Source organism: Callorhinus ursinus, unplaced genomic scaffold, assembly GCF_003265705.2.
Source record: "Callorhinus ursinus isolate GAN/ISIS: 27379988/994484 unplaced genomic scaffold, GSC_fseal_2.0 scaffold20, whole genome shotgun sequence".
Lineage (NCBI taxonomy): Eukaryota > Metazoa > Chordata > Mammalia > Carnivora > Otariidae > Callorhinus > Callorhinus ursinus.
In genome coordinates, this window is record NW_027397082.1 from 2,332,208 (window position 1) to 2,357,747 (window position 25,540).

At 39.7% G+C, this 25,540-nt stretch overlaps 1 protein-coding gene across 7 annotated transcripts in view; it reads right to left on the reverse strand.

Annotated features, from left to right (window-relative positions):
- INPP5F (inositol polyphosphate-5-phosphatase F) overlaps window positions 1-25,540 on the reverse strand; it is an 81,220-nt gene that overhangs the window by 26,188 nt on the left and 29,492 nt on the right. For 5 of the 7 annotated variants that reach the window (XR_012381629.1, XM_025881025.2, XM_073904108.1 and 2 more), the window contains exons 3-9: window positions 17,189-17,325; window positions 7,903-8,031; window positions 7,511-7,678; window positions 7,348-7,404; window positions 4,631-4,829; window positions 3,907-4,086; window positions 2,936-3,003 (exon numbers count right to left, since the gene is read on the reverse strand). Coding sequence is in view for 6 of the 7 variants with exons in the window: in XM_025881025.2 (XP_025736810.1) it covers window positions 2,936-3,003; window positions 3,907-4,086; window positions 4,631-4,829; window positions 7,348-7,404; window positions 7,511-7,678; window positions 7,903-8,031; window positions 17,189-17,325 (938 nt within the window). In the remaining variant the exon portion in view is untranslated. Of the gene's footprint in view, window positions 1-2,935; window positions 3,004-3,906; window positions 4,087-4,630; window positions 4,830-7,347; window positions 7,405-7,510; window positions 7,679-7,902; window positions 8,032-17,188; window positions 17,326-25,540 lie in introns of those variants that run through there. The other 2 variants (XM_073904107.1, XM_025881031.2) reach the window with 2 other exon arrangements.

Consider the following 25,540-nt stretch of genomic DNA (forward strand, 5'->3'; position numbering starts at 1 on the left):
CAAATCCTTCTTCACTGCAACCCAGACCCACAACCTTGCCTGGAGGTAATATGGGTTAGCAGCGTGGTGTGCACCCTTTCAGCCCATATAAGGGTATGCTGATATAAATGTGCACGCCATATATGTGTGAGAGCATATACATGGAAAAGAATTACATGTATATATGGGGCACCTGGGTGGCTCAGTCGTTAAGCATCTGCCTTCGGCTCAGGTCATGATCCCAGGGTCCTCGGATCGAGCCCCGCATCGGGCTCCCTGCTCCGCGGGAAGACTGCTTCTCCCTCTCCCACTCCCCCTACTTGTGTTCCCTCTCTCCCTGTGTCTCTCTCTCAAATAAGTAAATAAAATCTTTAAAAAAAAAAAAAAGAATTACATGTATATAAATAACACGGTTTTGTTTTGTGGGTTTTAAATGGCAACACACCATATGCTGTTACACAGTCTGTTCTCACTCTACTGTGTGATTTTAAGATCTTTCCACGCTAGTACACACAGGTCTACCTCGTTTCTAAGCAATTGTATCCAACATTTTAAATATGCCACACTTTATCCGCTGACCTTCTGATGAACAGTCAGGTTACTGTGATGCTACAATCAGTGTTCTTGTACAGACCTCCCGCAGTGAACACGTGTTTCTCTCAGGTAGACTTAAAATTTTTTTGTATTAGAATTCCAGTTGTTCCACTTCCTTAACAAAGCTTGGCATATACTATCTTTTTATTTTAGTCATTCTGGTGTGTCAGTGGTTTTAGTTTGCATTTCCCTGATGGTTGATGAAACGTAACACCTTTCTTATGTTTATTGGCCCGTTAAAACTCATGAATTCTGCTCAAGTCTTTTGCCCAGTTTTCTTTTAGGCCATACATCGTTTTTGGGGGGGTTTTATAAGAGTTGGGTTTTTTAAAATAACTCCAGATATGAGTCTTTTGTCCTAGATATATATTTAAAAAATCTGAAATATCTTCTCCCACTTTGTGAACTGCTTTTCCATTCTCTTAATGGTGCCTTTTAATAAACAGAAGTACTTTTTCTTATTTTTTTAAAAGATTTATTTGAGAGAGAGTGTGTGCATGCCAGCAGTGCAAGTGGGGAGAGGGAGGAGAGAAACAGAGCCTGGCGTGGGGCTCCATCTCACCACCCTGAGATCACGACCTGAGCCAAAATCAAGAGTTGGAGGCTCAACCGACTGAGCCACCCAGGTGCCCCTTTTACTTATTTTTTAAATTATTTAATGTAAGTAATCTCTACACCCAACATGGAGCTTGAACTCACAACCCTGAGATCAGGAGTCACATGCTCTCTGGGCTGGGCCAGCCAAGTGTCCCCAGAAGTTCTTTATTTTAATCAAGTCTAATTTATTAAATTTTCATTATGGTTGGTGGTTTCAGCCCTATCTAGTATTAATACAGTTTCAATAAATAAATGATAAAACTTCAATAAAAGTTAAAAATTTAGTAAAGTCAAATGGATCAATATTTTTCATTATGGTTAGTGCTTTTTATTTTTTTATGTTTTTTAATTTTTATTTATTTTTAACATTTAATTGCATATATTAGTTTCTATGGTATCAGCAGCAAAACTGATCAACCTTGGTCAAGTTTGATCAATTATACAAACATATAAAGATTTCTCAAGTAAGAGTGGTGTGGTCTCCCTGAAAGCAAGGGGTGGGCATTACTTTAATTAGGCCTTCATATTCTAAAGTCTGACCCTAGAAATCATAGATGAATTTGAAATTGAGAAGTCATAGATGATTGGGTTAGCTAACTCAAAAAGAGACTGAGGTATTGGTTGGCACTTTTTAAGTCCTGATTAAGACCCGAAGTCAAACAGATGTTCTGGGGCACCAAAGAGAGGCTGGGCTAAGGCCTTGGGCCTTTAAAAAGGAAAAAAAAAAGACCTTCTACATTTTCCTTTAAAAGGTTTATGGTTTAACTTTTCACATTCAGATCCACATCCACCTGGAAATGACTTCTATATATAATATGTAGTATAGATATCAAAAAGCAAAACTACTGGACTAATGTCTAAGCATATTTTATTTTGATTGATAATACCATTTATAACAGCCGTACCAACTTATCTTTCCACTAGCAATGTGTGAGAGTTCTCATTTCCCCAATTACCTGCCTTTCTCTCTTATTATCAAACTTTATACTTTTTTTCAATCTGAGGATTTATTTATTTTCCTGCTCAGCCTTTCTTTGCAAGGATTGTGCAAAACTTATATATTAATTTCGAAAGAACTGACATCCATTCAGTATTAGTCCTTCCTTCCAGGAACATGGTATTTTCTCTCCATTTATTCAGGTTTTCTTTTGTGTTCTTAGTGATTCTCCCACTTCCCGCCTCCATACACATGCTACCTTTTTTGTATGTTTATTAGGTTATTTTGTTGTTGCTGTTAGAAAAATGCATCCTATAACATTACACATTCAGACTGGTCATTGCTCACAGATAAGACTTACTGATTACTCTATATGAATCTCATATCTGAAATCTGGTCATCTTATTGAACTTGCAATTTTACTTAAGAGTTTTCACTTGATCTTAGTCTATATGATCACATTCCTACATATGAATACATAAGAAAAAAAGATATTGAGAGATACATATCAAATTGCTATCTTCAGAAGGCAGAACTATAGGTGGTACTGAGAGGTGCCTTTCATTTCTTACTCTAGATACTTCTTGGCCTGTAATAACTAACTGACAGACTGATTTATTACCTAAAAAGAGTCTAAAGTAGCTGATTCAGTGATAATTCTTCTTTAAGAATATTGAAAATACTCTTAGCTTATGTATTCTTCATGACAAGATGCCATTTTGCTTCATTACGAATAGTACATTGTTATTTTCATGAGATTTAAAGAAACAGATACATAACCATGGCTGAATATGAAGGAACATTTTATTACTACAGATCAAAGCCCACCTGTTTTTTGTAAATTTTCAGCTGTTCTTCGAAATGGGCACAGAAATACGCAACAGTGTCCTTTTCACCTACAAAGAAGTGATACAAGATCTATTTTTCTTTCTAACGTTTGAGACAGAAATTAGTGTCTATTCCATCTTTAACATTTCAATAATTTATTGACAACCAAATGTAACTAAGATGGTCCAAAACCAGTATTTTAAAATAAAAAGCAAAGCCAAAGATCTCGGATTCCTTTTTCCCTAATCAGACTGAACTGAACTACATTGGAAGTGCACACTGGGAAACTAGGACCTTTATTGTTCATGCATCCACCCTACTGTTAGAAAGGGTTCCATGTAGTTTATAATAAGAGACTAAAAACCCTTCTACAAATATGAATGTTGAAAAATGAAGGTTTACTGGATTTTCACAAATATATATTGAGTTTTGAGAGAAAAATATTCTGTAAACAATTTTTAAAATCAACCTCACTGAGTAATCTGATTAGATTGACATGACTTTGCTATTCCTGTGCTACAGTTAAAATCCTGGAAGAAATTAAATCCTCAATATTTAAAACAACAACAAACCTTTCACAGTGAGACATCTGAGTAAAGGCATCTGACCTATTTTTTGTAGATGCCATCTTTAGGTATTTCCTACTTTTATTAATATTGACTACATTTACCCTTTTCCAAAAGTAAGCATTTAAGAAAGTATTCTGCAAGGAAACAACGGTTTAAAATCTGTGAAATAAGTTATGTTTTACTCTATCGTTAGGGAGTTTTTTATTGTTAAATAACTTAACTTAGATTGTCAACAATCATCATTCCTCTTGCAAATCCTCTATGACCACTAAATTTCACCATGGGTTATTGTTTTAAATGAAGTATCTAGCCCAGCCAATCCAAACCTATACAGTACCTAATATTTAAAAAAATTTTCTCTCCGAAATCATCATTTGCAAACTGAGTAACTGACAAGCTTACTCTTGTCCAGCCGGGGTCGTGGGTTGTATCGATACCCAGCCTGGCTCCAAAAGACGGGCACAGAGCCTCGCGTTTGAATAAATGACAGAGTATGATTATGAACATGAATTAACTGCTCAGTTTCCACATAATTTGCAACATTCCCATTTTTATCCACTCCTCTCCGTTTATAACGCATTCCTAAAAGACAATTAAAACAGAAAACAACGTTAAAAAAATGATTTAGTCTGATCAGAGATGCTTCTTAACCAAGCACGTCTTCCAGGATAGCTTGAAGGGTCTAATGTGCAACTGCCAGGCAGAACGGTAACAAGTTCCCCAAAACTCGTAACTGTATGCATCATTGTTTTTTAAAAGTTGAAGCGAAGATACTTTCTGTGAACTGAAAGGGAAGGGTGTTCCCAAGGGTGCTAGCACTCAGGAAGGATTTATTACCGTAATACAGGCTGTCAGTGGGAACAATGGTATTTAGAAGCATATCCCAAGTGACTCTCTTTTCTTCTCCATATATATACCTCCTTTTCTTTCTGCTTTTGTTAACTCTCCCCCATTCACCTCCCTCCAGAAATTGGTCCCCAATTACATCACACTATTTAGAGTCACTGAGCACTTTGAAGCCAATTATGTTTCCAAATCCATTATTGTCATTAGCATCTCAACACATCTGCAGCTTTACCGTTCTCATCTGAATTTAACTTGCACACGATTTCAGCCCTCTACTCACCTGCTCTGTGCCTACTTCGGCGTGAAATGAGAGCCACGAGAAATCGCGGGTGAATGTCATCTACACATGTGGACTCCTGAGGGGGGGTCTCTGGGCTGCTCTTCTCATCATCAGATGATTCATTATAATTAACCACAAGTTCTTCAATCTGCACAAAACCTTGGATAATGGGGATAATCCAAAAGTCCACGTCTGGTGTCTGAAAACAATATGAGCATCACGTTGTCTCTCTTCTGTACAGCACTGCTGCTTGCTTAAACCCAAACAGAAGCTAGCACATATTTGTGAGTTTATGAGAGGCAGAAACCTTCTATTTTTTAACCATGTTTCTTGCTTGTTGGAGGACAGCAGGAAGGAGGGAGCGAGGAGGACGAAGGGGAGAGCCTTTCCTTTTCTCTGTGGTGATCAATTCAAAAGAGCTGCCTGGGTGGTGCCTGGCTGACTTGGTTGATAGAGCACATGACTCTTGATCTTGGGGTTTTGAGTTCAAGCCCCACGTTGTATGCAGAGATTTCTTTAAAAAAAAAAAGGGCGCCTGGGTGGCTCGGTTGGTTAAGCGACTGCCTTCGGCTCAGGTCATGATCCTGGAGTCCTGGGATCGAGTCCCGCATTGGGCTCCCTGCTCAGCAGGGAGTCTGCTTCTCCCTCCGACCCTCTTCCCTCTTGTGCTATCTCTCATTCTCTCTCTCAAATAAATAAATAAAATTTTTAAAAAAAAAAAAAAGCTGCCTGAGAGGGCCCGCAACATAGACACCACACTGCCTGGGTAACAAATTCAAGCTCCACCACTTACTAACTCACTCAGGAAAATCACTTAACTTCACCATGCCTCAACATCCTGCTTTGAGAAATAGGAGAAACTATTACGAGGGCTGTGTGGATGAGTAAAACGTAAAAAGGTTTTGGTTTAGTTCCTCCCTTATCATACGTATTTAACAAATGTAGCTATTGTGATTATTCCCGTTGGCACAGGAAAAACAAACAAACAAACAAAAAACAACATATAGGTTGATTTTTTTTTAACTCTCCATTGCATCAAGGCTTTAATAAAATACAATCAACTCTGATCACGTTATTATGAGCACAGAAGACTGACTCTCTTTTCTAGTTTAGAAAGAAAAAAAAACCAAAAAACTTGCCTTGCCAAGCTAAAATCCACATAGTAAATGAACCAAAACAAAAAAACCCTTTCCATAAGTATCTTATTTTACAAAGTCACCCAACATAATTAGGAGAGTGATTAATTGTGTTAATTACACTTAGGCATGTCCCCTTCTGTGCCTTTCAGGCTAAGAGTACTCCAGTTTCCCAGCTGACTGTCTGCAGGAACAGTAAAGGGTAAGAAGTGCTCCAGGCCATTGTTCTCTCTCTTTCTCCCCCATCTCCACAACTGTATCCAGCCTTAACCTTGGCATGACCTTCAAACCCACCTCACCGTCCATAGCCACATAAGCCAGGACCTGTCTCATGGTTTTGTTTTGTTTTACGGAGCATGCAGATAGGATCTTAGGAAGGTGGTTAGAATTGAAAATTGTGAAATGAAGAGTCTATTTGCATTCATTATTCTTACCACCATCCTCATTATTTGTATTTTTGTTCTAGCAAACATGCAAAACTCTTGACAGGAAAAGAGAAATGTACACCGCCAAATGCTGCCTCTATTGCAAGTCATCAGTTTTAATGGTAATTCCAAGTGTCTGACAAAAACTCTGCCAAACATATTAGAACTCAATATGTTAGCAAAGAGCAAAAATTCGCATTATATCACCTTTATTTTTCTCCCCATCACTGAATTTCAGCGGTCAGAGTTTGATCAGCCTCATAAAAAGAGGCGAGCACATTTTCAAGCCTCATTCTCAATAGAGGCATGATAGATATCTAATGGTAGACAATGCTAAAGTCAAAATCACTTATACTAACGGCCGCCAAGGGGGAGAGAGAGAAACGAGAAAAAAAGGTTTGACATTTTTAAAAAGTTAATGAAAAGATGCTACCCATTCAGCTATTTGCCCACTTTGTGTCCAAAACAGTAACCGGCACACAGCAAGCCTTCCATACATATTCGTGGACTGAGTGAATGAACTGTCCTCGGACGGTCGTAACTCTTTGACATATGTGACAGAGGAACAAAGTAATCATTACACTGGAAGGAACCTCATGCAATAATCTCACCATATTCCCTATCTTCCCTGGTTCAAGTACAAGCAGTACTAGAAAGTCCTTCGAGATTCCCAGAGGAGGAGACAGGAAAGTTAAATGACTGGTATCATTAAAGGAAAATTAGGCTTCAACATTTCCAATGAGTACAAACAAAACCTGTCTTTCATAGGAACTCTACGGACATGAGTTCTGCAGCCTGAAGTTACTTCTTTCCTACAGGAACCTGCTAAAAAACTAGGCCTATAGCTAGGCATTGGAGTTGTGAATTGCCTTAAATAATGCCTTGGCTTTCCTAGCTAAATGATTCACACTCTAGAAGGGAAAACATTTTAGCGAGATTTTTGAACTAAAAAAAAAACAAAAACGCTTTTTAAAGTAGGCTACACACCCAATGTGGGGCTCAAACTCCCAACCCCGAGATCTAGAGTCACATGCTCTACCAACTGAGCCACCCAGGCACCCCATTTTAGTGAGATTTTTAAATCATTTTAATACAATTTAAAAATATTTGCTTAACAACTATAACTCCTGAGGATATTTTAGAAACAATTACTCACACCAATCTCAGTAAGATCTTGTATCATGTATTTATTCCAAAAAAATCGGTCATCAACCTGGAAAAGGTAGAGAACGAACAGTTCAGAAACATGTTGTCTGAGTTTTCCTACAGAAGCCAAATGGGTCCATAAATCGTTCTGCTCTGAGCTATGAGGGAAGTACCTTCTGCCAGAGAGGACGGGGGCCCTTCTCCCCAGCGCTTTGCCTCTGCACCGAATTGGTCAGGTCATAGGTCAAGCTATAGTAAAAGGACTCTGAGTCCATGAACATCTTCAGCAACTCCTCAAGTAATCTCCTCTCCAACTTCTCCTTTTCTTTACTTTCCTTAACCTGTAAGAAATTAATCTACTATTACTGCAGGAATTCAATGTACAGCATCACGTGGATAATACCCAACTTCCTAGGAGAGAAGTGAAAATAATCCCAAGGACCACGCACAGATAGTGCTTTCACAGGATGAGCAGTTTGAAAACAAGTTTACTGGGAAGAAAATTACCCTTCAATTTAAAACTAATCCAAGATGAATTCCAAGCCCATATCAATCAAACTCTTACTTTCTTTTTATTAGGAGCAGACACATTGGATTTAATATGCGTAAAGGTCTTCAGTAGAAATTTTGAGTCATCGGGAGATGGTACAATCTTCTCTGGCTTGTTAATTCCAAAATGATGCTTCTTACAGAGCTAAATAATTAGGAAGAGAAAGAAAATTCATTGTTACTAATATCGGCTTGTTAGATGTTCAGGTGCAGAACGGGCTGCTACTGTTCATGCACTTTGGTCAAAAGAAAACCTCAAGTCTTATTAGTAAAATGACCAAGGAGACAGCTGATCGTAGAAAGCACAGCTCTGGTTTCAAGGATTAGAAAGCTACCGCAGAGGATAAGCAAAGAATACAGGACAGGGTATCCTTACGATTTAGGGGCGGGAAATTCAGGTTAGGGTCATAATTACAGTAAGTTCTTATCCAATACAACTGAAGAATAGAATCTCTGGTTAGGTTTTATTAATGCTCTGAAAATCGGCATCTAAGATTAAAAATATTGCAAAATACACATTTGCGATGTTCCAGGGGGCATGATTTTACAGCTATCCGTGCTGAACACTCATTCATGCTAGTTAACTGAGCGTTTTGGTTGAGACGATGTCGAGTCTGCTCTACTGGGAATCTTAAAAGCTGGACATTCCACACTCTTTCTCCTCCTATCCTCACACACACTAATGGAATCAGCATGAAAACATACTTTGGGACCACAGATTAGTTAAATTTGAAGAAGCAGGAAGTGGGGGCTGCAGGAAATGTGCAGTCCAACTGACAAGGATGAGGAAGAAGATGGAAACGTGTTCAGAGAAGGGCACAGAGGTTCTAAAGAAGGCTACCTGGTTAATGTCAAGGGTTTTACATATAATTTCATGCGGCTCAACACACAAAGCAAATATTCTGAAAGGTACACAAAGATTCTATTAACCATAACCAGACTAAGTCCATTTTTTTCAACACACTGGTTGTATTACTACCCTAAGTGGTAGGCTCTCATTAAGAACAGTTACCAAATGCCTATTATAATGGGTGTCATACTTACTAAATCATTATTACTAGATGATAAACAGGATAAAAAATCTTAATAAGGACAAAAGCTAGTTCAAACTTTGATTATAAATTGAATAAAAAGGGGAAAGGCATTCCTGTTCTATCAAATTTGGAAGTGGACAATTCTGTCAGTTATCCCTCAATAAAGCTGGAGGGAAACTGGAAGTAGACTGATAATTGGACTGTATTCAGACATAACGGAATCGTACAGATCTTACAGCCTTTTCAAAATTATGGCCACCAAAACCTCTATTCACATGGGGTTTGCAACCTGATTACAACTTTATGCCGTTCCTGCTCTACCAGTGAACACAAGGGGACTAAAGATGAAGTCCGGCACCGTCATGCTGCCAAAACTGAGCTAACGATTTCCCCAAAAGTAAGCAAAACTAACAACATCTCAAGCTGATAGGGAAGGCGAGAACAAAGCAAACGGACACTGCTCTAGCAGCTCTCTCCCCCTGGCCCTGCACGGGGCACCTCCCATCAGCAGAGAAACACACTGATGTACCTTCACTTGCCTCTTCCTCTGCCAGCTAGTGTCCTGTTCCTTTGCAGGCCTCGTTGGCACCAATGGCCTCCCCTTTGCTAAGCCCAGTGGTGGACTCTTGGTCCTTACCTTAACCTCTCAGTAGCATCTGACACAGTTCGTTACTCCCTCATCCTGATACACCGTACACTTGGCTTTCCCTGGTCTCCCTTATCCCTTTCACTGGTTCCTTTCCGACCATTTGAGTTCTTAAGGTCTTGGCCACCACGAGGTTCAGGTCTTGACCCTCTTCTCTAACTACATTCATCCCCTCAGTGATTTCACCCAATCTCATGGATTCAGGTATCTTCTATATGCCAACTTCTCCTTCCCAAATGGATATTTCCAGCCCAGCTCCCTCCCAAAATTCGAGATTCACAAATCCCAACCTTTCTATTTGAATTTCCACCAGGCATCTCAAACTCAACATGTCCAAAACCAGGCGTTCATCTTCCCTCCACGGCCTTCACCTCCTGCCATTTTCCTCCCCTTGCTTACTCCACTGCATCCACACTGGCCTCCTTGCTGCTCCTCAACACATCAACAACGCTTCCCCCTCGGGGACTCGGTCCTCGCCATCCTCTCCCCAGACCTCCTACCACAGTCTCCACCCTGGGCACTCCCCCCCACACCCTTACTCTGCCCCACTTTTACTTCCCATCACATATATTACTTCCCAACATACTACATAATTACTATGCTGATGTATTGTCTGTCCTCCCCCCATTATAATGGAAGCTCTATAAGGGCAGACATGTTTGTTTTGTTGATTCCTGTATCTCTAGTGCCTTAGTAGTACCTGGAATAGGAGGTCTCAAGAAATATTTGTTAAATGAATTAATAGTCTCTGATGCTAAAATACAAATGGTAACCTCCAGATTCATACGCTAAGGCATGCATATAAGTAGTCCTGCGAAAAAGTCACTCCCCATCTTCCATGAATATATCCTACACCCCCAACTTCGCTGGTGCAGAATCACTGGGGAAGTAGAGAAGCAGTTTTGTTTGTTTTGTTTTTTTAAGATTTTGTTTATTTATTTGAGAGACAGAGAGACAGTGAGGGAGCGCGAGCAGGGGGGAAAGGGAGAAGCAGGCTCCCCGCTGAGCAGGGGCTGATGATGAGCTGATGTGGGGTTCGATCCCAGGACCCTGGGATCATGACCTGAATTGAAGGCAGACACTTAACCAACTGAGCCACCCAGGTGCCCCTAGAAGCAGTTTTAAATAGAGGCTCTCCCATTAGTCCCCTGCCCCTGCTTGCAACACTGAGCAACTGTTGGTTAGCAATTTTTATATAGAATGTTAGTAATTATCTATTCATATTAATTACACTCTTAAAGAAATTGAAAACATGCCCAAACCTAGTTATAGAGTGTTGCAATTTTAATTTCTTAAACAGGATGTTATGCATTTGTCAGACATAGTTATTCCTTAAGAGTATTCAAGCCAGCAAAATTTCTACCAGGAATGTTTCAAGACCTAGCTATTCTAAAGTAACCTTGTAGCAGCACATCCACATCCCATCTGCACCCAGGCATTCCTTACTCTCAGAAGCAAGGGAGTCCCTTTTTCTCTGCAAGGCTAGTTTCCTGCTGTGTCTCCTCAAGGACCAGGACCTTCCCTTCATTCATTCCTCTCTCCTCTGTTCCTACCATCTTTTAACACTGTTCGAGTTTACCAGAACATGTATTTTTTTTAACCCATTCCTCAACCCGAAAATCTCCTTTGAGTTAGCAGGGTATAAACGGTGTCACGGTCACTTGTGAGAACATGGTCTGGGTGGGGTAGGTCAGAGAGTGAAAGCCCAATGGGACCGCTCGGGCAGAGTAAAACAAGGCCCTCCTCAACTCCGAAGAGGGTAAACCGTATCTGTAAGGACAGGACACTAATCAGTCACTCCTGCGGTCTCTTCTTCTGGTCCCCACAACTCTGGGCCCTTCCCCCACATCTGACTGCTCCTTCTCAGTCTTCTCTGTCGGCCTCTCTTTCTGTCTCTAAAAACAGTGGTTTCCCCAACGTTCTGCCCTTAGCTCTCTTCCCCTTCTTCATGCAGTCGAGAGAACACTGTCCTCTCTCCTCATTTTAACTACCGGTATGTTTTAACTACACGTTTTTAATGCCACTCTTTTGCTCTGAGTTCACGATATAAAAATATAACATCTCCCAGCTACTTACACCCTAGTCCTTCAAATTCAGCTTTCCCAAAAATGATCAACATTTGTTTCCCAAATCTTGTTTTTCCTCTGGTTGCCCTATCTCACTGATGACACTATCTACTGGATCCCTTAAGCAAGAAACCAAGTGGTCATTTTCCATTATTCTCCCCTAGTATCTCTCCTATCAACCCCAACTACCTCATGCTAATTGCTGGTGTGTTCATTCAGATCCTTATCTTTTGCCCAGATCAGTATTTCTCAAGGCAGGTGCTACTAGCTTAACAGACAGGAGAATTCTTTATCCATGATTATTCCATATAGAGCAGACAACCTAACGAGCTTCCTCTCGTGAGCTGGGGAGTCACACTCCAGCACCAGACTTCCAGCACTGAGCATGGTTCCAGGCCCACATCTCCCCTGTAGCCCTTTTAAGTTCCCTTTACTGTGCAAGGGCCAAACTCCCTGCTCCCAACCTGATTCTAAACCCAGAACCCAGGAAGCCTAGGGTGTCAGTTCAATCTACTGCCCATGTATGGTCCATGAAGATACTACTTCTCTCTGGGCCTGGCAATGTTTTTTTTTTTCCTTTTTCTTTCTTTAAAAAAACAAACAAAAACAAACAAACAAAAAAAACCTATCCCCTTCCTGGGCTTGGAACACAGCCCAATACCAATATCCCTTAACTTCCTTATCTACAACCCCCAAATCTAAAAATCTCTGAAACCTGCAAGTTCATTTTTTAAGTTTGTTACAAATTCATTTAATGGCCAAATATGCTCCAAACAGATATGAGGCTATTGACAGTCATCCTTTATATCCCTTAGTATGAATAGTCTTATGATTCTTCAGGAAATATTAATGTGTTGTATTATGGGGCAATGCCCAGACTCACTGAGTATATATGGAATACAAGGAAGAGCCTTTTGAAAGCCCCCAAAATCCTGAATTCTAAGATAAATATGGCCTCCAATTTTTCAGATAAGGACTGTGATCTGTATAGCAGAGCCCAAACTCACAGTACCATCTTAATCTGGAAGTTTATTTCTGGGACTTAAAACCAATTTTTCTAAATAGAGATTTAAACTTACTTTAAACAATTCAATAAATATTTTAGAATCTTCCATGTAGTTACCTTTAGAAAAGTGTAGACCACTATCATTTTTTTAAAGGGTTACATTTTTTTAAAAGCAGGCTACCATTTTTTTTTAAGTTTTTATTATAATCACCCAGTGTTTGTCACGACAAGTACACTCCTTAATCCTAAAAGGGTTAAATTTAGTCCTACTAAAAAACAAGGATAGAGAAAATAACTTCTTGGGATCACATCCAGTCCAAAAATGCTTTGTTTAGACAGAGCTCTTGGGATTACAACATACAGCATTGATAGTGGGATCACCTTCCCTTTTCCAGAGGCCCAGCCAGTTCTGTGCAGTATGTGCTTAGGCCCTTATCACAACTTTGATACACACGATCTCAAAAAGAAAACTACCACAAGCACCATGATGTTCCCCTAGTTTCTCTATTACTCTAGCAACTTACATTTCACAACCAAGATTAAGGGATGTTGCTGCTGCTGTTTAAGAAAAGGGAAATAAATGATTTTACTTTAAAAGTTAGTATCTATGCATCTGGAGCTAAAATTTTATACAGATGTCTAAAGGGGAACCAAATATGGAAAATGATGCAGTTATCTATTAAGGCAATGAGATACAACAAATAAAATATGCAGACATGGGACAGAGCCTATAAAATTTTAAAGGATGTTTTCTCAAAAGAAAGAACATCTATGTTCTCATCTCTTTGAACCCCATGGATTCTTCATACCCTTGCATAGATCATTTTTTAAAATGGCACACTGCTTTGAAAAACAGTCTGGCAGTTCCTCAAAAGGTTAAACATAGAGTGACCATACGACCCAGCAATTCCTCTCCTAGGCAGACGCCCTAGAGGGGGTTGAAAACAAGTGTTCACCAAAAACTTGTGCACAAATGTTCACAGAATTATTCATCACAGCCAAAAAGTGAAAACAATCAAATATCCATCAATTGATGAATGGATAGATAAAATGCAATGACATACAATGGGATGAAAAGGTAAATTAAGTACGCTATATACGAATTACCAGCATCCACCTTGAAAACACCATGCTAAATAAAACGAAGCCAGTCACAAAAGGCCACATATTATAGGATTGCATTTATAAGAAATGTTCAGAAGAGGCAAATTTAGAGAGAAAGCAGATCAGAGCTTGCCTAGGACTAAGGGAGCTGGGGTTTGGAGAGGAAAGAGGAGTGACTGCCAATGAGCACAGGGTTTCTTCGTGGAGAAGAAACTAAGTGCATATGTTCTAAAGCAATTGCAGTGAGGGTCACAAAACTGAATATACTGAAAGCCACTGAATTATATGCTGCAAATGGGTGAACTGTATGGTACGTGAATTTTTTTTTTTTAATTGGCAAACAAGCCTTACACTTGAGGTAAAAAGGCAACTAAGACAGAAAACTAGAAAATCTATTAATTCCAGCCTCTGGAATAAGATTGCTTTTGCTCCCCATTCCAGAAGACAGACTAGGACCTAGCAAATCTGAGGACAGTGACCACACTGAAGAGCCCGAGGGCCCTGCGGGGCAAGGGTGAGAACACTGGAAGTGACACATAGGCAGCCAAATAAGAAAGAAATAGAAGACTTGGTTTGTTTTAAAAAAATCTTTTCATGTGCATAAGATATGTATGTTTATGAAAAAACAACAGGAGTTAAGTAGGAAAAATATGTAATATGCAAAAAATGAAAACTATTCTGAAAATTTGAAAGTAACATTGTTCCTTCAAAGAGCAAATGGAAATAACCGTTAAACTCACTAGGATATGGAGAATGATTATTTCTAAGTTGTGGGTTTTTTCCCCTTCTCATTTACAATTTACTACACCAAAAAAAAACAAAAACAAAAGAAACAACAAAAATTATCAAGCTTCTAAAACCTCTTTTTAAATGGATTTATATGGAAATTGAAATAAAGATCCCAAAGATTTAAATTAACATGTCAGAAAATAAGCAAGCAATTCATGATTTCAACATAGATGTTCTTTGCCCTTCCTCCCATTGTTCACTGTAGGAAAGCGCTTCTACCATAAAACAGGATTAAAAGAAGGGGAAAAGGTTTAAGTGCAAATTTCTAAAATGATAATCTTTTGAGAGAAAGGTGTGCCAAACTATCCACTAAAATAGGATCTGGAAATATTTTCTCTAGGTCATGTTATTCCCCAATCAACAAGGATCATTATGTATTTTCAACTCTTAACATGAACCACACCCTCAATGCCCCCATGATAAGCCCTATAGCTTATACGGTCCAACAGTGCTGTAAAAATATTTTTATCTCTGGGGGGGGGGAAAATCTCATTTTCATTTAAAGATAATCTATTTTAGTGGAGAGTATCAAGACAGAAAAATGTTGGGATGCCTGGGTGGCTCAGTCGGTTGAGCATCTGCCTTCGACTCAGGTCACGATCCCAGGGTCCCGGGATCGAGTCCTGCATTGGGCTCCTTGCTAGGCAAAGGAGCCTGCTTTTCCCTCTGCCTGCCACTCCCCCGCTTGTGCTCTCTTGCTCTCTCTGACAAATATTTTTTTAAAAAATGTGAAAAATGAAAACCTTCAATTTTTCATAATATTCACATTTTTGTGCTTACACATTCCATGTAAATGTCATTTTCTAACCACCCCCTCCACCCCCGCAGCTTTATCCAACAGTCAGCTACTAATCTCAAAAAAGTTAGAGGTCAGTGGGCAAAAGGGCATCAGAAAACCTCCCTGAAAAATACAACACAGGTCCCAAGCTTCTCTGGACGAGGAGTGACAGTACAGTTCCCCAGGGCTGGGAGTGCGAATGTGCAAACTGATGACTGACAGGTGGATAAAGTGCTAGACAAGCTGGTCGCCTGCTCTAAATCTAACTGCCAGCGTCCCCAGGCTTAATGCTCAGACCAGAATGCCAGCCCAAGGGGTGCTCCCCCTCAAGGTAAAGACTGGTGACAGAAAGCCATGCTGATCTTTCAATTTGTCAGCAAAGCCATCCAAAAACACTGATGACAAATTTATTGGCTTAGTAAACTAACAGAATTTTTGCTAGTCTGGCTGCTCTTCCCTACAATAAAATGCAAACAAAAACTACAAAGACCTGCTTTTAATAGGCCTAACTGCTACCTAAGTTATTTGTCCTGGATTAGCAATAATGAATAATGTTCTAGCTCCAATACCAATAAAGGGGAATATGAAATACTCTAATCTTTTTTTTTTTTTGATTCCTGTAATAAAGAGACTATCAGGGTCCTCTTAAATTCATGTGTTTTTTTTTTTTAATTTTATTTATTTAGGGCGCCTGGGTGGCTCAGTCGTTTAAGCGTCTGCCTTCAGCTCAGGTCATGATCCCAGGGTCCTCAGATCGAGCCCCGCATCGGGCTCCCTGCTCCACGAGAAGCCTGCTTCTCCCTCTCCCTCTGCCTGCTGCTCTGCCTACTTGTGCTCTCTGTCAAATAAATAAAATCTTAAAAAAAAAAAGATTTCATTTGAGAAAGAGAGAGCATGTGCGCATACGTGCACACAAGAGGGGAAGGGGCAGAGGTAGAGGGAGACCGAGCAGGGATGCTAGATGCCAATATCTGCACCAATAGCAAACATGCTAAAATGCTTTCCTGGCTTACTCCTATCAGGTGGCAGTACAGTGTGGTAAAAAAAGAAAAAAAAATACGGGGCGCCTAGGTGGCTCAGTCGTTAAGCATCTGCCTTTGGCTCAGGTCATGATCCCAGGGTCCTGGGATCGAGCCCCACATCGGGCTCCCTGCTCCGTGGGGAGCCTGCTTCTCCCTCTCCCTCTGCCCCTGCTTGTGTTCCCTCTCTCGCTGTGTGTCTCTCTCTCAAATAAATAAATAAAATCTTTACAAAAAAAAAAAAAAAATTTCTCTCTTTAAAAAAAAAAAACTAGCCCTTGGAAATCTCATTATTTTAGCCTTAAGTCTCTCTATTGTAGGCTTGGTTCCCTCCTGAAAAATTAAAAGATTGCACTAGATCGGTGGTTTCTTTCTTTAAAACAACAACAAACAAACAAAAACTTTTAAAAAATTACAAAAGAAATATATGCTTGAAAAGTTTCAAGAAATAGAGATAAAAAAAGGATACAGAGTAAGTTAAATCTCATCTTCTTGACTACCCCTTCTCTCCCCCAAATCAGGAGTTTTCAAATTGCACTGTGCAGAGTCCTAGGGCTGCCTGAAAGCAGAAAGTGGCTTTCCAGTAGAGGCCACGCGGGCAGGGACTCAAGGATCCCCTCCCCTGCATCACCACCTCAACCAACGCAGCTCTACTTTTATGCATCTGATATATTAGATTTCACAGATTTTGAAACAAAGTTTCCACTCCTAAAGTGAAGTGTGAAAACCACAGGATTAAATTACTTTAAAAATATTATCCAGCTCTAAAATTATGATTTTGGCCTATTTGACCAAATCCTCATATTTGTTATTATATTTATACCAAGTTTCCATAAAATTTCCTGAGACGTCCACCTTACCTCCAGCTCAAGATCCTGAGGTTCCATCTCAGAAAGTGATAGCACAGCAATTTTGGTAATTTTACAGACCTCATGGTCTCCTGGAAGTTTGCCCACCAATGCTTTCTGCCGAATTAAAATAAGCCACCATGGATGATCTGAAAGAGAAAAGTCACACTAATGTCTGGAATCTCTAAAGGGCTACTATCCGGCAAGCTGGAGATGAATACTCTAACAACAAAATATACGTTAGATATAACCCTTTAAAGTAAGGCACATGACAAAGATATATAAACGGGCCTCAACATATGAAAAGATGTTCAATCTCACTTAAAATTAGAGAGATGTGAATTAAAATGCAGCGATACCATTTTCACCCAACAGATTGGGTAATATATGGAGGTAGGACAGCACATTCCCTAACAGGGCTGTGGGGACACAGGCAATGTCATACAGTGCTGGTGGGAATAAAAACAGATACAACTTTTCTGGAGGGAAATTTAGTGATACCTAATAATAAAACATATGCACTTACTTTTAACCTACTAACCCCACTCTTGTGAGTTTACCCTGAAGATACACAACCAACCTAAAGTATATACACTCAGGTCTAATCATTGCAGCAGTTTGTAATTACAAAATACTGGCAACAACTTGATTGTTCAGACATAGGAGAATGGCTGAATAAACTAGGACACATCCACTCAGTGGAGTACTATGCAGGTACAAAAAAGAATTAGACATGACCTAGGAACTGACAAGGAGTGGTTCCTGGATATATTACATGGATAAACTGGATATATTTATAGAACAAGGAGACAATAAAATCATATAAGAATTTACATTATCAAATCAAAAAAACACAAAAGAATATCTAGAGTGTGCCACCCTTTGTGTAAGAAAGAAGATCTGAGGGGTGCTAGGTGGTTCAGTCATTTAAGGGCTGGACTCTTGATTTCGGCTCAGGTCATGATCTCAGGGTTGTGAGATTGATCCCGGGGTGGGAGTGGGGGTTCTGTGCTCAGCGGGGAGTCTGCCTGGGATTCTCTCTCCCTCTGCCTCTGCCCCTCCCCCCACACATGGACTCATTCTCTCTCTAAAATAAATCTTAAAAAAAAAGATATGAGAAAATATACATACATCTGCAAATTCACACAAAAAATAAGAGCAATAAATTAGAAATTAATGAGACTGGTTACCTACAGAGGGTGGGCAGGAACAGGGTAGAAGAAGGGGGATCTGGGGAAATGACAGCTCTCTGAGTATATCCTTCTGTATCGTTCTGACTCAGAACCATGGTGATGTTTCACGTCTCCTCAAAAATAAAGAAATACTTCCTTTCGACCAGAACGTGTTTGTGGGGGTGGGGAGGGGATGACTCAAAACAAAATGCAAATAGCAACTCAGCTCTGCTTCGAATGGACAATGTAACCACACTGTTAGAAAAAACTCACCTAAATAACTCTGGAAAACAGTATTTTTTAAGGATAAAGACAAAAAGAACTATATATAATATTGTACTCTGGTTAGTGATTTTGTTGGAAGGGTATGCATTAGCAATTCCAAAACTACTTTATGTATACACTAGCATTGAGCCAGTAATACACTGAGGATAACGGTGGGGGGAACTAAAGAAATCTTTAATAAATACAAGAAAGAAGGAAAGAAAACACCCAGAGGCCCAACAATTATCTTTCCAATCCACATTTTTACTTTTCACAAAAGATTTTTAATTAAATGAGAAATGGTCTATGAAAGACAGCATGCAAATGCAATTTTTCAGTTTATGAAGTTACACCCTTAAGAAATACTACCTAATTAGCACCAAAAATAAAAATAATTGAAATAGTGTTTCAGTAATTTCTTGTGGAAAACCAACATGACAGATATATATTCACCATATAAAAAACATTCTTAAAAGAGATATATAGTATTTCAATTTCCCCCAAATATCAATCAACTCTCATTTTAGGGATCGTGCTTTAAAGATGTGCTTTAGGCATTTCATAAATGCAAGGGTTTGGAAGAGTTTCATAATTCTTTATAAAGTAGGGTGGAAATTTACTCCAAAGTTTCAAGGTTTTTACAGGCCATTTCATTATTCATTATCATGAAACATTAACCAAGGACCTACCATGGGCTAGGGAGCATTTCAGGCATGGATCAAGATCAGTTATCAAGCACCTATCATATAATAAATCGAACACATAATAAAGCACATAACATGATACTTGTTCTTCAGAAGGGTAGGAGCTAGCAACTAACAATATACTGTTAAATGTCAATAATTTTTTTAAAAGGTTTTTATTTATTTTTTGACAGAGAGAGAGACAGCGAGGGAGGGAACACAAGCAGGGGGAGAGGGAGAAGCAGGCTTCCCGCGGAGCAGGGAGCCGGATACGGGGCTTGATCTCAGGACCCTGGGACCATGACCCGAGCCGAAGGCAGACGCTTAACGACTGAGTCACCCAGGCGCCCCAAATGTCAATACATTTTGTTGAATGAAACAAAACCCTTACCATGGGTTTCCTAACCTCACAGTAATAATTTCTATTTTACACTGAACAAGTTAGAGTGTTGGCAGCTAACCAGACAAGCCAACACGATGTAGACCTTTTCCTACTTATGCTTTCTTGCTGGAGTTGACTTTGGATACATTTCATATTAACATTGCAAATTATGGTTTTAATAAATCACAGCAATGAAAAACACAATGTGCATAATCAAATGCAATAAATAGCTTTCCAATAAACCATCTAATGGCACAGTGCCAAAATATAAAAATATTAACCTTCAAACAGAGGTTAATACATACATAAACTCACTTGGGAAACCAAAAGGCATCATTTTTTTTCACAAAACCACTGATACTGCCAATACTGAAATACAACTTACAAATTCAAATGCACTTTGAAAGGAAATATGCGTATTTTTAGAGTTTAGTTAAGCTACTTCAACAGAAAAAAGGTGAAAAATTGAGGTGCTTTTTAAAAATATATATATTATAGACTGAAGTTCAATAGATCTGGGAAGTTAGGATGAAGATTAAATCTGAGAAAATATAATGGACATGATCGAACAACAGAAAAAGAATCTGTAAATGGCAGTGTTCCCTTTTCACGGAGGCTTTCATGTTCTGGACTTTGAGGTCAGAATTCAGACTAGAATTTTAGCTCACCACTTATTTGTTGTTTTTTTTTTTTTAAAGATCTTATTTATTTGAGAGAGAGAGAGAGAGAAAGAGAGAGGGAGTACATGAGTAAGCATGGAAGGTGGGGGGGTAGAGGCAGAAGGAGAAGAGAATCCCAAGCAGACTCCACACTGAATGCAGACCCTACACGGGGCTCCATCCCAGGATCCTGAGATCACAACCTGAGCTGAAACCAAGAGTCGGACCCTCAACCGACTGAACCACCCAGGCACCCCTAACTCACCACTTTTTCACCCTGTACTTGGCAGCACAATACTTGACTGACTTCTTGGTTTTCTCATCTGTGGAATGGGATAAAACTGCCTGCTGCAGAGAATAGCTATAAGGATTAAATAATTTTTATAATTCATGTGATTGTTACTAAGAGCGAATGTTTACCGGGTAGCAAAACATTCTATAAAGCTATGGTAAATAAAACAACGGGGTACTGGAATAGGAACGGTCAAATGAATACCAGAGTAGAACAGAGCAGACAGAAACAGACCCATATAATATGGGGCACCTAGTACATGATGATAAAGAGGGGGAAAGAGTATATGTCATGAAAGTGTTGGAACACATATACTGAAGCATTTGTGGATAAATAGGTTATCTGGAGTCTGCTTTGAAATAATTTAGCAGCTGAGAGTGTGGGGACCACGGATAAAAAAAAATGTCTTTTTTTTTATAGTTGACTTCCAACCAGATCTATGAACTGCATTGGTTCTCTTAAGTCTTTTAATTGCTCTCTTAAGTCTTTTAATCTCCTGTCTGTTCTCAGTCTCACACACTGATCAAAAAGAAAACATGAAAAGTAAAATAAGGGAATAGATACTTACTAGTTATAACCAAAGTAAGTTGGGATGATGAAAATGTTTTGGAATTAGTGCTGATGGTTGTACAACCTTGAGAATATACTGTACATTTTTTTTAAAAAGATTTTATTTATTTATTTGACATATAGAGACACAGCGAGAGAGGGAACACAAGCAGGGGGAGTGGGAGAGGGAGAAGCAGGCTTCCCGCGGAGCAGGGACCCCAATGCGGGGCTCGGTCCCAGGACCCTGAGATCATGACCTGAGCCGAACACAGACGCTTAATGACTGAGCCACCCAGGCGTCCCTATATTGTACACTTTTAAAAGGGTGACTTAATTTTTTTTAATATTTTATTTATTTATTTGTCTGAGAGAGAGGGAGCACAAGCAGGGGGAGTGGCAGGCAGAGGGAGAAGCAGGCTTCCCGCGGAGCAGGGAGCCCGATGCGGGGCTGGATCCCAGGACCCTGGGATCATGACCTGAGCTGAAGGCAGATGTTTAACCATCTGAGCCACCTAGGCATCCCCTAAAAGGGTGACTTTATTATGGCATGTGGATTACATATAAATTTTTTTTTTTTTAAAGCTCCTTCTTAAAAAAAAAAAAGCAAAAGAACTTGTTAGGAGTTTTAACCTAGTGAAGCAGAGAGTAAGAGCTAAAAAATTTATTTTCCACCAAAGACAAAGGTAAAGCCCCCTAATTCTTGAAATACATCAACACTACTTCAAACAGCTACCTCCTTTCACTAGTTTTCCAAAAACTAATTGAAATTATCACAATGGAGGGGCACCTGGGTGGCTCAGTTGGTGTAGCATCTGCCTTCAGCTCAGTTTGTGATCCAGGGGTCCTGAGATCAGCCCCGCATCGGGCTCACTGCTGAGCAGGGAGCCTGCTTCTCCCTCTCCCTCTGCCACTCCCCCTGCTTATGCTCTCTCTGTCAAATAAATTTTAAAAAATCTTTAAAAAAATTACAATGGAAAGAAAATGAAGATTTTGAATTGGACATGGAGCTATCTCCAGGCAAAATCACTGACTCTAGAAAACAAAGCAAAACAAACAAACAAACAAAAACCTCATGGCAAACAATAGCAATGTCTAGTCTACAATTATTTTGCTTCAGGTGAAACAGCACATAACAACCCCAGAAGCCTGGAAAGTCTGGCAAGAATGAGCATGTTAGTAACAGGGTTAAATGACCCAAATGTATGTTTTATAATTTGAGTGTTAAGAAAAATGCAGAAGTATCCGGGCACCAGTGTTTAGCAGTCCCAGGATACATCAGGCATAATTCTGTAATTAAATTTTTAAAAGCACCAAGGCAGGCTATTGTATTAATTTATATCCCCCACCAGGGGAAAAAAAAAAAAAAAAAAAAAAACTTGGCTCAATTAAAGCTGCCACACTGAAATGCGGATGTGTGGTGGAACCAAGAGTCAAAGGTAACTTAGGCTACCAAGGTTCTTTGGCATAAAGATATTCTTTCACCCTGTTAAACACATTACAGTGGAAGAAAAAATCAGTTTTGTAACCCTGGCTCCTCCAGGAAGAGACAGACAAGGAATTCTGACTTCCCAGCGAGATAAGAAAACTGATTAGGAAGGCATTATCTTGAAAAGCATGACCAGTAGGGCAAGCTAAAACAATAGTCCTGGAAAAGATTCAATTGCTTGCTCTATACAAGAACTGACTCACTTAAAAGGGGATAAACGATTCTGGAATAAAGATTTTCCTAAAAAAATGTTTTTCATCCAATTTCAGAAAAAAAGTGTTTTTAGAGAGACACTCATGACCTCACCTCTAGGAAATATTCCATCTACATGTTTCTCAACATGGAGATCCATTCTACTGACATAAAGAAAAGATAAGCATTTGATCCAACGGTGAGTTTCCAGCAATCCTTTTTATTTTTATTAATGTTAATTTTATAGGGAATATATGAATACATTTTATTTGCTTAAAAATGTAAATGCTAACAGATAAAACTACAGTTCCCTTTGACCATTATTCCCCATTCCATGGATTTTTTTTTTAAGTTATTTATTTATTTGACAGAGAAAGAGACAGCAAGAGAAGGAACACAGGCAGGCGGAGTGGGAGAGGGAGAAGCAGGCTTCCCATGAGCAGGGAGCCTGATGTGGGGCTCGATCCCAGGACCCTGGGATCATGACCTGAGCCGAAGGCAGACGCTTAACAACTGAGCCACCCAGGCGCTCCGCCATGGATATTCTTTACATCAAATCCAAACTCCACTTTGTAAGAGCAATTGGTTACCATTTTTGGCATTAGTCCTTTTAATCTTACTTGAAAGCTTAAAAAGGACTTTAAAAAAAATCTAACTTTATTTTTCATATGAAACATTCAAATGTACATTGATTTACAGAGAACTGTTCTTTGAAGATGAGCCACTGATGGGTATTTGATGTTGCTGTTTATTCTTTTTCTTTTTAATGCAACATAGCTTTATTTAGTATTTCCAGAGTATTTAATTCAGCTTCCTTTTGCACTTAGAGATGATGTGCTTCTTTACTATTTAATTAAATTATGTGATTACAATAATGAGTTAAAGAGATATAAACAGGTTTGGGAACAAACACAATCCACGATCCACCAGGAAAGAGGGGGGTTCCTACCCCGTCCCCCACCAGCCACCAGCTTTCAGCCTTCGGAGCATCCAGTGCATCCACCAAACAGGCTTTGCAGAGAGGCAGTGGGGCGTGTTGGTTAATTTGGTAAATAGGCTGAGATTCAATGAAAAGAGCTCCTGAAACCCTCCTACACTGTTGGTGGGAATGTAAGCTAGTGCAGCCACTCTGGAAAACAGTATGGAGGTTCCTCAAAAAGTTGAAAACAGAGCTACCCTACGACCCAGCAATTGAACTACTGGGTATTTACCCCAAAGATACAAATGTGATCCGAAGGGGCACGTACACCTCAATGCTTATAGCAGCAATGTCCACAATAGCCAAACTATGGAAAGAGCCTAGATGTCCATCAGCAGATGAATGGATAAAGAAGATGTGGTGTGTATACATATATATATACAAACACACACACACACACACACACACACACACACACACACACACACACACAATGGAATATTATGCAGCCATCAAAGAAACGAAATCTTCCCATTTACAACAATGTGGATGGAACTAGAGGGTACTATGGTAAGCTAAATAAGTCAATCAGAGAAAGACAATTATCATAGGATCTCACTGATAAGAGGAATTTGAGAAACAAGACAGAGGATCATAGGGGAAGGGAGCAAAAAATGAGAAAAGACGAAGCCAGAGAGGGAGACAAACCATAAGAGACTCCTAATGTCAGGAAACAAACTGAGGGCTGGTGGGGGGCGGGAGGGACGGGGTGGCTGGGTGATGGACACTGGGGAGGGTATGTGCGATGGTGAGCTCTGTGAATTGTGTAAGACTGATGAATCACAGACCTGTACCCCTGAAACATATAATACATTATATGTTAATTTAAAAAAAAGAGCTCCTGAAAGACATACATATTCATATGTGCCAGACAATTGAAGTGAATGAAATATTTGTCTGAAAAAGATTTTGCTTTTCTTATTTTTTCTTCTGGTTCACATTTTCAGAAGACTGGCTCTGATTTGAACTGATTCAGTAAGATTTTTTGTTAAGACTGTTTTTTTGAGAGAGAGAGAGAGGATAAAAAAGCATTCTGTGGGGGCGCCTGGGTGGCTCAGATGGTTAAGCGTCTGCCTTCGGCTCAGGTCATGATCCCAGGGTCCTGGGATCGAGTCCCGCATCGGGCTCCCTGCTCCTTGGGAGCCTGCTTCTCCCTCTGCTTCTCTCTCTCTCTCTCTCTCCCTCTGTCTCTCATGAATAAATAAATAAAATCTTTAAAAAAAAAAAAAAAGCATTCTGTGGTACACAACCATAACTTATTTTGTAGGTTCTGTTTTCACTGCTCTTTTGGACACTCTCCACTTTCTCCGTATCTCTCTATAACCATTCACCTTATGACCAAAGGCAAAAATAAAGAGAGAAGGGAAGTCTGCTGTTGACTCTCATGCATTTACCTCCTTTAGCTCACCCCCCAAACAGCAGACTGTATTTTTGAGGATCAAGCACACCCTGCACCTCTCCTGGGTCCACTTCTTGGGGGGAGAGGGTGGGAAATGGCCAACCAGAGAGCACCTGCTGCCTTAACATGGTCCATTGTGGACAGAGGGGCCAGCACAGTAGAGTTTGTAACTATGGCCACATGTGAATCCAAAGACAAGTGGATACCTATACTCCAAAGCTGCTTGTAACGTAATATTTCAAATACAGATATTTAAATTCTTGAAGGGCTTCTACAGTTGATGCCTCAGGGCGGGGTCTGCATTCCC